At 41.5% G+C, this 14,508-nt stretch overlaps 2 protein-coding genes across 3 annotated transcripts; both read right to left on the reverse strand.

Annotated features, from left to right (window-relative positions):
- Positions 1-15: 15 nt before the first annotated feature.
- Positions 16-9,063, reverse strand: LOC128454803 (dynein, cytoplasmic 1, intermediate chain 2a). 2 transcript variants are annotated; one of them, XM_053438349.1, is made up of 16 exons: positions 8,915-9,063; positions 7,130-7,238; positions 6,880-7,012; positions 6,295-6,379; positions 5,510-5,637; positions 5,328-5,417; positions 4,959-5,121; positions 4,755-4,854; positions 4,468-4,593; positions 3,827-3,973; positions 3,611-3,724; positions 3,387-3,520; positions 3,035-3,179; positions 2,798-2,938; positions 2,273-2,398; positions 16-1,881 (listed from the first exon to the last, which is right to left on the reverse strand). In XM_053438349.1, the coding sequence occupies exons 2-16, from the start codon at positions 7,235-7,237 to the stop codon at positions 1,780-1,782; spliced, it is 1,842 nt and encodes a 613-aa protein (XP_053294324.1). In that variant the 5' UTR covers position 7,238; positions 8,915-9,063; the 3' UTR covers positions 16-1,779. The 2 variants fall into 2 exon arrangements, with proteins under 2 accessions (XP_053294324.1, XP_053294325.1); XM_053438350.1 differs by lacking the exons at positions 6,295-6,379; positions 7,130-7,238; positions 8,915-9,063 and having other exon boundaries at positions 6,880-6,995.
- Positions 9,064-9,883: 820 nt separating this feature from the next.
- Positions 9,884-11,543, reverse strand: and3 (actinodin3). The gene is made up of 4 exons (XM_053437996.1): positions 11,489-11,543; positions 11,244-11,290; positions 10,696-10,839; positions 9,884-10,594 (listed from the first exon to the last, which is right to left on the reverse strand). The coding sequence occupies exons 1-4, from the start codon at positions 11,541-11,543 to the stop codon at positions 9,884-9,886; spliced, it is 957 nt and encodes a 318-aa protein (XP_053293971.1).
- Positions 11,544-14,508: the final 2,965 nt, after the last annotated feature.

A 14,508-nucleotide genomic window follows, 5' to 3' on the forward strand; every position in this document is an offset into this window, starting at 1 on the left:
CACATCTTTTCCAAATTAATTCAGATCTTAATTTAGTTTATTTAAACCCCTCAATGAGTACATGTCAGGAAACAATTCTTACTACTTGGACAGGTACAGAGTAGAAAACAACCTTTGGTACAGAAAAAAACACTTTAACTGTACTAGTGTCAATAAATTCAAGGCAAGTATAGTATGAACTTTAACTGGTAAAAGCTTTTAGGAATGTACTAGTCAAGCTTTTAGTACAACGCAGCATTTTTAAACAAAACACAAAATTTTAATAAGTGCCACCATTTGAATAAATAATAAATATTGTAGTGGTTAAAATGTAAGAGTGACACACTTCCGCACAGGCCACAAAAGTGTCTGTTTAAGCACATGACCCGGTTTTAGTCATCAAATTAAAGTGCTGCTGAGGATACAGAGGAAATGATACTGATATGTCAGCGTTTTCTGTTGCTCCCCTGAAAACACTCCCAACGCCAACCGTGTGCACAAGTGTGTCCCGAAAATATTAAAACATGTAAAAACACTAAAATGGTACTAAAAAGGTGCAAGTACAAAGGTTTGCATATTTAAAAAAAAGGACTGAGTTGGTTGAGGCTTCAGGACAGGAGCAGATTCTGGAGCACCGAGGATGAAATCAAAGCTAGAAGTGTAGAGAGTGGACAGCCACTGGTCCATCCTGGTTCTCACTTCCCTGTGTTCGTCTCAATCACCTGACTTACTGTGCTACCCCTGCTACATGTGACATTAATCGTATCTACAAATGTTCTCTAAAGGGACATTTAAAAACAAGTCATATACTGTCTTTTCTATCCGTTCTAGCTCTGCACCTCTCCTCGGGCCAGTTCATGTAGTAGTGGGTGGAAAAGGTGGAAGTCAAAGAGGAGAGCGCAGCTCCTCTTGGCAGGGTTTGTGCCGTAAGTTGATAAGTTACCGGGGCCGGTCGCACCAGCTGGTCTCACATCTGGTGTGAAGCTAAGTCGCTGTTCGGAGTCTGACCTCATAGTTACACCAGTTGCACTATCTAGATCTTAAATCTTCTTCTCTCTCTCTCTCATTGACTGTCCTCTTGTTTCCCTGAGTGGCTGAAACAGGGTTTACAATTTTTTTAAAGCTAAAAGTCTCAGACACCAACATGTTCTGTGAAGAGCTCCAAGATCTTTGCTTCATTTCATTACATGTGCTCCATTAAAAGGTTCAGTGTGTAAGATTTAGGTGAAAGGGATCTATTTAAAATAATTTTAGTGATATTTTCACTAATGTGTTTCATTAAATTGTACAAGTTGTAAATTACTTTATCCTCGAATGGGCCTTTTATATTTAAATACTTTATATTTACATCGGACGCGGGTCCTCTCTACGGAGGCCGCCATGTTTTTTACAGTAGTCCAAACTGGACAAACTAAACACCTTAACATTTTTATGAAAATTGAAGGTTACCACAGGTTCTCTTTCATGTTTGGAAGGGGAATGTGAGACTTCACCACTAGATGTCACTAGATTCTACACACTGAACCTTTGAATTTATTTTATATTAGTAAGCAACAACTGTTTGATATATAAATGTGAAACAAGCCAGTTGGTCTGTCAGCATTAATTGTCTATCAGCAGAAAAGTGGGTATTTACATGACTGCGCATCGCTAAGACCAGGCCTAGTTAAGACTAAGTCTTATGTTCAGTTGGTGCAACTGAACTTAAATCCATTACAAAGACTGACAAAGACCAATTGGTGCAACAGGCCCCAGAAGAGGAATTAATGAGCAGTTGTTAGTGAGGTGGGGTGTACATTATCAGACATTGGCCAGCTCCTCAGCTTCATCTCGGTTCTCATTGATCTCAGCCAGCGTCCTGACGAAGCGCGTCCACTCGTCAGCCTTTGGAACGCAGATTTGCTGCAGAAAGACAAGGACAACGCACCAGCAGTGTGTCAAAGAGAGAGCAAAGACAGGAACAAACAATGCAGTGAAGATACGACTTGTGTTTACATTTTACATTAAAAAAAGAATGATTGACATATTTGGCTGTATTTGGATTTTCTTTTCATTTACAGTTATTTCTAAGTTAATCTGTTATAAGTTAATGCTTAAACTGTAAAATATCAAGCCTCAAGTACAGCCATTTAAAAAAAATATATACTTGTTATCTCGATAGGGTATCGGAAATTTTTACACCACTATCAGTATCTGCATTGGCCCCAAAAACTCCAAATTGTTCGTGCTTTAGCTTGTGTAGCAACGGCTGAAATTACAAAAAACAAATAGTAAAAAGGCCATGAGGTCTCACCTCTCCTACGTCGTAGACCTGCACCTGTCCATCCGAGTCCCCAGTGGCGATCTCTTTTCCAGAGTGAGCCCATTTCACACGGTTCAGAGCTGGAGACCCCTCCACACACACACTGGCGGTGGGAACCTAGAAAACACACATCAACTTACAAGATAGAAGATTCATGGAAGGTCCTGAGTGATTCCATTCAACGTAAACACTGTGCTTTCAAAAAGCTTATGAAACAATTTTAGACATTTTAGCAAAAAATTGTAGGATTCACCTTTCATAAAAAGGGTTAAGACCAAAGTATGGTAATTCACTTTCTTGCCCAGAGTTAGATGAAAAGACTGAAATAACTCTAATGGTGCCAGAAAATAAATATTTCATACATTTACAGTAAATTTTTTAAAGATTAGACTTAATTTAACAAGTTTATTAGTGAGCTTTAGTAGTGCTAGTACTGCCAGGGTGACTGTTTATACATGCCTCCAGTCTTTAAGGGGGAAATTAAGGTCTTGAGCTTCAGTGTGTGTGTTTGCATACTTCAGTGTCGTTGTTGAGGTTCCACAGGTCCAGACGTCCGGCGAGGTCCACGCAGGCAAACAGAGCAGGGTGTGTCGGAGACCACATCGCATCATAGACGTAGTCACAGCTGTCCTCGAATGAGTACAGTGGACGGGTACTCTGTAAGGAGGAGACGAGTGAGAAATGGATTCAAGTTGAGGAACGTAGCTAATGGTGCTTCTAATAGACGTGTGTGAGTGTGTGTGTGTGTCTCACCTTGGTGCTCCAGAGTTTGACGGTCCAATCAAAAGAGGAGGAGATGAAGAGATGGGAGAAGTCAACTGGTCCACCAGCACTGTGGCAGCTCAGCCCAGTCACTGGACCATGGTGGCCTTCAAACACCTCAGTGATACCTGCCTTACTGTAACACACATAGGACACAGAAGATTACTGTAACACAATTTGAAGACACTAAAATTTGGAACTTAACTGTTACACACATTTCAGATGTCTGTGACGAACACTACTAATTACTGTCTTTCCCCAAAAGGCCTTCCCGTTACTTTTAGGAAGTCTCAGTGTTTATTCAACATGCAAACAGGAATCTGATATTAGAAAGAACTCTCACCTCCCGTGTCGACAGGCGGTGTAGACGGAGCCATCCTCGCTACCCACCACAAAGTTGTTCACGTCTCCCAGAGGGAAGGCCATGGAGGTAACAGCCACTGCCTTGCTCTGTTTGAACACCAGCTCCAGACTGTCCTGCAGGGAGAAAAGAAAAATCACACAACCTCAGACTCCCTGACATTTAACAACAGTGTGTGTAGAATCATCCATGCACATTCATCATACCTGCGGCTGTGAGAGCATGTCAAGGCTCCAAGAGCACATCTTTCCATCAGTGGAAATGCTGATCAGGTTGTTGGCATTCTGGGTTCCCACCACGTTCACACAGTAGACTGGGTGCTGAACACAACAGAGCACAGCAACATAAACATCATCCAGAAAGAACAACTGACAGAATACTGGCTGACAAACCTAGAAAGTGGGTGAGCTGTGGTGCTTTACTGTATGAGCAGCTGCAGACAGGGGGGTTCTCTGGACAGGGGTGCGCTTGTTGCTCCTGTTATCCCACAGGACAATCTGTCCCGAATACGTCCCACCCACCACCAGGTTTGGGTGAAACTTTGCAAATCCAGCTGACATCACCTCTGACTGCAGAAAGAAAGAAATATAATAAAAATATTTCTGCTATTATCTTAATGTTTGGTTTTCTAAAGCACCTTTTCAAAAGGTCCACTGTGTAGGGTTAATGGGAATCCATTGGGAGAAATTTAATATATACATAATTATGTTTTCATTTGTGTATAATCAGCTAAAAATAAGAAACGTTTTTTTGTTTTTACCTTACAATGAGCTCTCTATATCTACATCAGAAGCGGGTCCTCTACCAGAGTCTGTTTTGTTGCATGCTTCTACAGTAGCCCTAAATGGACAAACCAAATTCTGGCTCCCCAGATGGCCTTTACTGTTTTTACATTACCCGAGGAAGCCCTAGCCTCTTCAACATAGCTGGGAGTAGAAGGTGAGGTGAGGGGATTGTTGTAAGATACCTAGATACTCACACTCTCATTCTAAGGTAATAAATAAAAAAACTTCAAAGAAAATTAGATGCTTGCAGAGCAACAGCATGGGAGTTCTTCCCTCACCTGGCAGTGGAAGATGTACTCAGGTGTATCCTTCTTGTACTTCATGTTCCAGACCAGCGCCACTCCGTCAGGCTCATGAGGAGCATCCTCATTGTTGTTGTATGAGGCCAGGAGCAGCTCTGGGTACTGGGAGAAACATAGCAGCCAATATTAGAAGCAGTGGAGCAAAGCAAGAATCTTTACAGGGATTTAAAAATCACAAATGAATCAATACAGACTTTCTGGAACTGGTTCTTTTCTAAAAAGCTTGGATTTATCTGTGGGCATCAATGACAAACACCTCATACCTGAGGGGACCAGTCAAGACAGGTGACCACTCGGTTTTTAGTCCAGCGCTCATCTGCAAACTGCCTGTTCAGAACCAGCTTCGCACCTGCCTGCAGGTCACTGAAAAAGACGGAGAAAAATGAGTACTTACACCACCTAACCATCTGTCCATCACCTTTTCTCTAGTTACAGCATTTACACTAAGGTTTGTTAATTTGCCTCACCCCTCCTTATCCTCCAGATCTCTGCCACTGTAGTCGAAGCAGACGTCCACGTGCTCAGCCAGAGCTCTCTCAACAATTCTGCTGCCTCGCTCGAAAAACGACAAGAACTCCTCGGAATGCATGACCTGCAGCTTCTCTTCTTCAGTCAGCTCCTTGGGAGTTTCTATACAAAGATTATTCAGTATTCAAAGGAGAAAAAACGTTAAAAAAGATCTTCACTTTTGTTATGATACTGTAACGAATTTAGTGGATAGAAATGATCTCAAAAGTTGGATAATGTAAGCTGAAACCACTTGTTTCCAGTAATCTGCATTATTAAAAAGCATTTCCTGTCACTGTTATTTACATGTTACAAACTTAGGTCCTTACCCTCATCCTGCTGTTCACCCTGTTCATCTTTCTCTTCGTTGTTGTCGTCCACGGGAGGAGCAGCAGTTGTCTCCTCATCCTCTTCCTCATCTTGAAAACACACACACACACTTCATTTCATTTCGTTTTCACAAAAAAGGTTGGAGAAAAGGTCAAGTTGGTTTGTGTCTTTGTTTTTTTACCTGCTTTTTGATCAGCGTGTGACAAAGCCTCAGTGGGTGTCTGCGTCTCTTTGCAGTAAGACACCATTTCCTTCGGGACAAAGTCCACCTGGGTCAATTTGGACATGCCCAGCCTCACAGCTCCCCGTCTGCCCATACACACAATCACACACACACATAAAACCACAGTGGACATAAGCTAACACATGCACAGGAGTGTGATAGAGTGGAACTGAACGCAACGTTTACATGAAGTAACAGAAATAGTGATGTACAGAGATAATATTAACACATTTGGACAAATCTAAGATGAAACCACAAATACTGATCAAGGCTGGAACACAAGCTAAAGGAGAGAGGAGGAGCAGTACCCCATCAGCTCAGAGTCGGAGTGCAGTTGCAGAGTAGAGGGGTCAGGATCCCAATGCAATGTCCTTATACAGCCAAACCACCACATGGTATTAATAAGAAGAAAGACGGGACAGAGAAAAAGAAGGAGGAAAACAAGGGGATGAAAGCAAATGCAGAAAATGGGCAAAAGGTGAGCAACATAAGAAATGTGAGAGATTGGAAAGACAGAAGAGAGGAAGAGAAAGGAGGACAGGGAGAGAAGAAGTAGAACGGAGTGCATGTTAATAAAGACACATCAGCGTGCTGGTGAAAAGGCAAAGAGGAGACACGTCAGAATTCATCAAGTGTATTTACAATGTTAACACACACACTTAGCATGCAAGTACGACTCTAAGTCACAGAAAAATGAGCTAAAACGACCCGTCCCCAGCTCTGTCGGTCACAAACACACAAACCTTGGTCCTGCGTTTCCGTCCCCAGAATCTTGGCTTCCTGCGTCACTGCCCACTGATTTGTTGGAGGGAGACATGGGGGCAGGGACTAGGTAGTGAAACAGACATGTATCTTCTGTTACTACCCTCAGGGGCTGAGCTGTGAGTGCGTGTGTGTGTTTGTGAGTGCGTGAGTCGATGAATGGGTGGGTGAGTGAGTGAGTGAGTGAGTGAGAGATTGAGGGAGGGAGTGAGGTATGAAAAGAGTGTGTGCCCGAGTGAGTGAGTGAGTGAATGAGGTTGCATGCAGTGAGGAGGACAAAACACAAAAGGACAGAAAAAGGGGAGAAAAGAGAGAATGAAAATAAATGGCAGGCCGGTTGTAGGTGTCATGCGCAAAGACAGTTGTGAAGCATGTTGAGATATGTTGGGAAGACAGGGGGGAGAAAGCAGAGTGGATGTAATCAAGCCAGACCACAAAGTTAGAGGTGACATTTATAATAAGGGCAACTCCATCAAGCACACAACCAGAAAATGATGGGAGATAAGTGGGGTGAGGGACAAAAATAGAGGCAGGCTGGCAGTGTGTGTGTGTGTGTGTGTGTTTACCATGGGGTATGTCAGGAGTGATGCCAACACTCTGCAGGAGCGCCTCCGCCTCCCTCCTCTTCCTCTCCAGGTCAGAGTCTTCATGGCTGCCCGAGGAACCACCTACCGCCTCCGCTCCGCGCTTTGCATCTCCCTACAGAGAACAGAACGTAGTCAACCTCACCTCAGCACGAAAACACATCAGACATTTCACTGTAACTGAACACTGTCAAGCTGAATTCAATTAAAAAGGATTTGAAATGAAACACACATCCTTCTTTTTCTTCTCCTCTTCTTTTCTCTTTTTCTCCTCTCGAATCTGGGCGATCCGTTGTTTCTTCCTCTCCAGTTCAGCCTTCAGCTCACTCTTGTCGGACATACTGCAGGAGAATTAAAACGGGCCGGTGAAAAAAAACTAAAAAGCTAGATAAACTAGAAACCATCCTTTACATTTGAAGTAAAAATATTAAACAGTCTGTTCTCAGCTTCTCAAATGTGAGGATTTGAATCTCGATACTTTCCTTTGTATTATACATTACTGAACTAACTCTCTTTGGGTTTTGGACTGTTGGTTTTTAGATTTCGTTATAGTTTTATTTATTTCCAAAATTTATAAAAAAAGGCGTGATACATAAATTCTGATGGAACGTGAAGGAGAATTGCCTAAAAACCCTCCAGCTGAAAACTACAGGAAATAGGTAAACAACTTTTATTATGCCAGTTATCTGTCTCAATAGCTACATTTAACACACAGCAAAAACATAAACATAGTTTTACACAGGGCATTAGTTACAGTTTATCCCATAAAACCCGATCCATTAAATAATTATACTAACTCACACGCACGTGAAAAACACATCACTAATTCATGCAAGTGTACACAGACACATTAGCAGAATAGGATCACACGCTCACGATTTGGACAACAAGGACAACACGCTATTACACACAATATATATATATATATTTATAGTAGAAACTTAAACATTTATTGGACCAATCTTTTATAGACAGTTCACATGAAAATGATTGGTTGGACAGAGGAAGGACTTTAATTCAATAACGTTGATAATTTGAATTCTTCCCTATTTTAAAAGGCATTTCATATTTTAAAATCTCAATACATTTGTTGCTGTTTTATCGGAAACATCTAGAAACTAGATTATTGGTATATTACAGCAGGGATTTGTTCATTCATTTAGACCTGCTTTATTTCAGAGCTCCTGCATGATGCATCACTCAACATAAACAAACAGCCCCAGAAAAGGTCATTTGGACAGGAAAGCTGTGCTCCTATTAAACGACGAAATCAGCTTTTCCAGTGTGCAGACTTCACATGAGAGAGATAAGAGCAACCCAACCTGCAGCAGCCCGGAGCAGGTCACACTGGAAACATGTGAACCATAAACCAGCTGTTCACAACAATGATCTCTTTATCTGCTCTCTGCACAATGTCAGGGCCTTGAACCACTGAGCTGGTGTATTAGTTCAAAAACATCCATGCTAAACGAAGATGAATGCCTAAATGATGCTTTTATCCTAAATGATATACACCTTAGATCGTTGTATTGACTCTTCATGCCTTTATATTAGAAGTCAGAGGTCACAGTGTTATTAAGGATGGTGTAGACATGACAACAGATACACACTGGTTATATTCATGTGCTAATCCTGTCTGGGTGAGGAGTGTCCACAACACTGAGACAACTGAGACACTCAACATCTCCACCCCACTGTCAGAACTGTAGGACAACACAGAGAGGAGCCTTCGAGTCTGTTGCACCTCAAATTTCCTCTGTTGGCTCTACGTCGGCTTTATGTTGTCAACTGTCTAGGATCTGTCAAACGTGGGTTATAATCTAACTACTCCACTGTCGGCTAGATGCTAAGCTGGCTAGCTGTGTTAGCATGCTAATCTCCATGGCAGGAGGAGGCCCGTCTCCTACAATGAGCGGATGTAACGGAAACATCGGAGAGCAACGCCCGAGTTTTTCTGTCCCGCCGTCCCCGGGTACGTCTGAAGGCCACGCGGCTGTGGAGGTGGACAGATAAATACCTGGTGCCGGGTGCCGGGTGTCAGACGGAAGAGGACGAGAGGACGACAGCTTCTCGAGCGACAGGGATGATGGAGGTGAACAGTGATGATGCTGGAAGAGAGGGAGCCGCTGCAGTGCTCTTCTTCAGCGCTCATCCCGAACACCAGCAGGAGTATTACCGACCTCTGGCGGCACAAACTGGAACCTACATAGAGGCATTATATTTTACTGATCTGTGCTCATTCTTCATGCCCCCTGCTGGCTGCTGGGTTCCTCTGCTGCTCTTGCCTGGTTTGTGCAGCTTGTGATTAACTAAAGTTGTCCATAAAAGAAAATCGTTATGATCCTTCAACGGCAATTTGATGTAGAACCAACAATCAGTGCGTGACAAAAATAAATCAATATATACAATGTAAATAAAACACAATATAAAAACCCTATAGACTAAGTAGCAGGGGAAATGAGCTTTTATTTAATGTTGTAATCATATACTACTGATTTTACTGACTTTATAACAATGCATCCTATTTAGTATTGTATGCGCTTTCATTATTATTATTATTATTATTATTATTATCTTATTATTAGTAGTAGGAGTAGGAGTGCGTAGCATATTGGCCCATAGTTAAGTCATAACTATCTGAGCTGTCAAATAAAAAAAAATGGTAGGAGGTAAAGATATACATTTCTTATTTCAAAACCCTGCAATGACAAATTAAAAATATAATCACACTTGTTTTTTGTCGATACATTTTTTTATTGTTTATTTGTTTTTATCCCACACAACATTCTATTGTGTATCACAATATGAGCACTCATTCACACATACTGTACAGGTGTAGTGTGGAAAACCATGAGGATAAAGCTTGTGTTTTCATGTCTGCCTTGTTAGACATGATGACCTGCATGAGTTTTACTTTTAGTTTGTGGATTTGCTCGCAGTCCTGTCATTATTTATTTATGTATGATTTCTCAAGCACTGTGTTTTTTTACTCTTCTGGAGCTGGATTGGCATATTTAAAGGGGTCATAAAGGTCACGTTTGAAATCATAAGGGTCAAAGTGAGGTTCAGGGTTTTCCTCTATGTTTGGCTCTGCAGGGGCACTCTCCTCAGCTTTTGCTTCTTCCTCTATCACCACTTTCTCCTCAGCTGGTGCCTCTGGTGCAGATGTTTCCTGGATAGGGCGGGGAGGGTGGTCAATGAGGCAGTCAGGATCCCAGTAAGGGTCGCAGTCATACTCCATACCTTTGGCAGCGATAACAGGAGGTGGAGGAAGAGAGGGAGGTGGGGCAGACTTTTGGGGAGCAGGGGGAGGTGGGGCAGGCTTTTTGGGAGCAGGGGGAGGTGGGGGAGGAGCTGTAGCCTTAATCTCCTCCTCTGTTTTGGGCCTGCAGGCGGGGTTGCGTCGTGGGTCACACAGCACCGGAACAGCCCCCGTAGGCAGGTAGACGATCGCAGGTTTGCACAGCGGGTCTCTGGGGTTGCACAGGTAGATCCTCTCAGCGTTCTCCAGGGGGTCTGGTGTTGGAGCAGGGGTGGTGGGAGGTGGAGGAGGAGGAGGCAGGGTAGTTGTAGTTGGTGCAGCGGTAGTCGTCTGAACACCTAACATGTTTTGGTAACTGGAGGCGTCTGGGCCGTAGGTCAACTCCAAGTGACGCATCTGCTGGTACAGTAACCTAATCCTGTCGATCTCATAGATCTGAGAGAGAAAAAGAATGTGCTCAGAGAGTACACAGAACATTTTGAGCTGGATAGATCCACATTTGTTCACGTAAATATTTCAACTCATTCTCCTCTTACGCCCTCGATGTGTCCAATGCTGTTGTAGAAGCGGTAGTAGGACTGAAAGTCAGGAGTCCCTCGGTGCCACTTTGGGTCGACATTCCTCTTTGGTCGAGAATTAGTCAAGAAATCATGAGCCTGAGCTGAGTCAATGTTCACTGGGTTCAATGTGGAAGAACATGGAAACAGGAATTATAAAGATACATATGCCAATATCACTTGATATACAAGTTGAGAAGCATTCTGTTTTAATTTACTGAGAATTAGTAGGTATAATATATATTTTATTAAATATAATGATATACGGAAGTTGTAAAGTAACATATGAACTATGCTCATGGCATGTAACTTTGAAATAGTTAGATGGTAAATGTACCTTAAAACCAGAATGTCTAAAAATGGCTGCACTCAGATTTACTGTGATATTTCACGAGAAATCTCAGCCTTTAAACGATAATTTAGATATAGATTTTAATAAGTAGCAAAAAAAATTGTACCGTTTATTTATTTCTGTTTATACTTTGAATCTAGCCTGATTACAATCTGCATCACATGAAAGATCAAATACCTCCAGGATTCTTTACTTTCATAAGAGAGGTTGCTTCTAGCAAACCTGGAGAGAAGCAGAGAAAATCTTAGACACACATACAGAAAATATACTTGAATACTTTACATTACATATAAAGCATGAAAGTATATGGCTAATATTGTAAAGACTTTCCACTCAAGACCTCAATCCAAGTTATGGTCCCAGAGCTGTAACTCTTAAATTCAACTTAAATGAAAAAGAAAGTTAATGCATTTTACAGACCTGACATAAACAGCAGACAGCATATCGCCCTCAACAGGAACTCGTCAAACATCATCCTTGATGTCTGAAATAACAATATTAAGCAAAGCCCCAATTATTGCAATTTGCCTTATATGGCCACTGTTATTCACAAAAGAACATGAGATTAAAGCACAAATGACACAACACATAACAAAAGGGTACACAAATATGCAGGGACACTCAAACGTGCCACATAACATGATAGTTACAACCAGATGTAGTTCAGCTGCCTTCAAGAAAAAGAAACCAGGATAAAATTAAAATTACCCAACTGTAAAAATCCTGTAAAATCCCAGTAGGTACTTAAAGTGTATGTGTGTTACATCATAGTGATGTATTTCCCTGTGAAGTTACTACTGCTCTTTGTAATTTGATCAGTTACAGAACTCTCTGATATTTATTTGCACAAAGGCAGAGAATCATGAGAATGCAGAGAATTGTCCAAACAAGTGCAAATATGAAATGTTAATATTTGAAAGGCTCTGCTTTAAACCTGACACGGTTACCGCAGAAAAGAGAAACCTGGTTTAACTGAGCGTGCTTACCTGGTGTTGCATCTCCCCCATCCTGGACTAATGTGCTGCACAACATATGTGTTCATAAATACTGCTGATAACCCTGAGGTGTTTCCATTGGCCACTGACCTGCTGGCAGGCCTGACTCCCCCTCTCGTGCATTTTCTGTATAGACGTGGAAGAGCTCATTAGCAGGTTGAGCATGGACCAGCAGTAAAAAGGTGAACTTCAAACAAAATGTGAAACCTTGTAAAGTCACAGGAAACAACCCAGTTACAGCAGGACCCCCCCCCCCCCCCCCCCCCCCAGGGTCAGACAGACAGTCCAGTTACTTACATGTACCATAGGGATTATAATCCTGGGTGAAGCCATGAGTAAAGGCAGAATTCATGCATGCTTTTTTCCAAAATCTATATCTGCAAAACACTGATTCCTCAATCTGTTTTATGCTCCACATTTGCAAAATATGGTGAAATGCACCATGTAACTGTAGCGTAACAAAATAGACAAAATATGCCTGGCAGGTAAAAATTAACCCTACGTGCCCAAAACAGCTGGATGTGTCCTATTAACTTTGGTCCTGGCCAGCCAAGAAATAGAGGGGGAGTTGAGTCAACTGCTGTTTCTGTCCCCAGGAAATATGCAGGAGTTATGGGCCTGCTTGTCTCAACATCAAGAATCTGTAACACAGACCAGGGAATTGTTGTTCAGACACTTCAAGACATATTTCTCAATCTTTGGATACCACAAGTAGATACATATGTTCGTTTTAAATTAAAATCTGGTTAAAAGTTCAAGTAAAAATTTAAAAAATCCCCCAAAATATTGGGGGATTTTTTTTAAATTTTAAAAGTTTCGAGTGACAAACTATTGAGTTATTCAGAAAAATGCAGTTGTTTAAAATGAACCAATACATGATATGGACATGCTGCAATATGTATTAGTGATAAAAAGCTATTTGTCTTTGTCTGTACTGTATAACTAGGATCCTTCAGTTATCTGTGAAATAGCAGTGTAACCCATACGATTCTAAAGGGGGATGTGCATGTGTTGGAGTGTTGGTTGCCCCAACTCACTAACACATATTTCATTATCAGCAGTCGCCCCATGTGCAGAGGTTTGAGTCCTCTGCAGCGGCTGCAGGTTCAGATTTGATCCAGCCCTTTGCTGCATGTCTTCGAAAGATCTGAGATCTAAAAAAGAAATATGAAGTAAGAACAAGCAATTAATATGCTCTGGCTAAGCTTTGGACAAATGTCAACCATGGCTCAGTCAGGTAATATATCAGTTATTTATCTGATTTGTACGTACTTCATTGCATTCTCCGGTCTTATTTTGACCCATTTGGACTTTCTCGCTTTCCATCTTGCTCAGTGACTGTCCACCCATCCGCTGTTTGACATTTCAACAGGGAAGCAAATTCTATCCTTCAAACCAGCAGGTGAGGCTGCGATCAAAGAGCACAAGAAGGAGACAGGGAGTCTGAAGGAGACCTGCCAGGTGGCTAATGGTGAACATCGTACTGTAATTGCTCTGTGCACATGACAAAAATGGAAGGGTACGGGCACCTATTACTCTTAAATGATATACATTTATTTCACCTGTATACTGGGACAAACAGCTGCAGTACAAACTCAACTATTTTCAGTGAGTGTAAAAGGGAGAAAAAAAACTTTATGTTCCATTTTTGCCACGCAGCAGATAAACTTTCTGAATGGATGAAAGACCATGCTACTATATGTTTAGAAAAAAAAAAAAAAAACACACATTAAAAAGAGTTAATCGTGTTAAACGAGATTGTAAGTTATATCTCTATTGTTTTGTGATGGAAAAAGTTAAATAAGTCCTCTTGTGCCCAGCTATTGGATCAAACCATGTGACAACACTTTTTAAGTAGCTTAAATGCTTACCTGTGGTGTGAAATCTCTCCAGGGCGAAATTACACACCTCGTAATTATTTTAATGCTCTTCTTATGTATGTATGTTGGAGACCATGTCGTGGTTGCATTACTGTGGTGTACGGCTTTCGTTGCACAACTTAAACACGTCACCTTCAGGGTATCAATTATCATAACGTGTGCCCCTCTGATCTTCAAGTCAAATTACACCTTTTCAGGGAGCTCTCTGCAGGAAACAAGAGGATCAGCTCCAGGGAAATGTCTTCAGGTCATTCCAAAGCAAGTAGGTTTCTGACAAGTCAAGAAGTCCGGGGTGAGAAAAGGGATTGGTAAAATGTAAAGAAATAAAAACTAATGGTTGACATTTACTCAAGAACTAGATGTAAGAAATATCGTATGCATATTTCCATTTCATACATCTACTCCAAATGATTTGCTAATGATGCCTGTGTAGTTTACTAAATTAAGATTTTGACTCACAACAAGAACACTGTTTGTAATATAATAGTTTTTGTATTTAAAATGATGATTTGCTACATTTTTACTTCTCCCACCTCTGGGAAATGTCCATGCAGTGAATGACACA

Source organism: Pleuronectes platessa, chromosome 13 (genome assembly GCF_947347685.1).
Source record: "Pleuronectes platessa chromosome 13, fPlePla1.1, whole genome shotgun sequence".
NCBI lineage: Eukaryota > Metazoa > Chordata > Actinopteri > Pleuronectiformes > Pleuronectidae > Pleuronectes > Pleuronectes platessa.

Excerpts from the sequence above, each read along its gene's own strand:
- and3 (XM_053437996.1), bottom strand. The coding sequence starts at position 11,543 with ATGATGTTTGACGAGTTCCTGTTGAGGGCGATATGCTGTCTGCTGTTT. Across the intron at positions 10,840-11,243 it reads AAGTAAAGAATCCTGGAGGT|CCAGTGAACATTGACTCAGC; the intron begins ATTTGATCTTTC and ends TCCACATTGAAC. Across the intron at positions 10,595-10,695 it reads GCATTGGACACATCGAGGGC|ATCTATGAGATCGACAGGAT; the intron begins GTAAGAGGAGAA and ends TTTCTCTCTCAG.
- LOC128454803 (XM_053438349.1), bottom strand. The coding sequence starts at position 7,237 with ATGTCCGACAAGAGTGAGCTGAAGGCTGAACTGGAGAGGAAGAAACAA. Across the intron at positions 7,013-7,129 it reads AGGAGAAGAAAAAGAAGGAT|GGAGATGCAAAGCGCGGAGC; the intron begins GTGTGTTTCATT and ends TGTTCTCTGTAG. Across the intron at positions 5,122-5,327 it reads GGGTGAACAGCAGGATGAGG|AAACTCCCAAGGAGCTGACT; the intron begins GTAAGGACCTAA and ends ATCTTTGTATAG.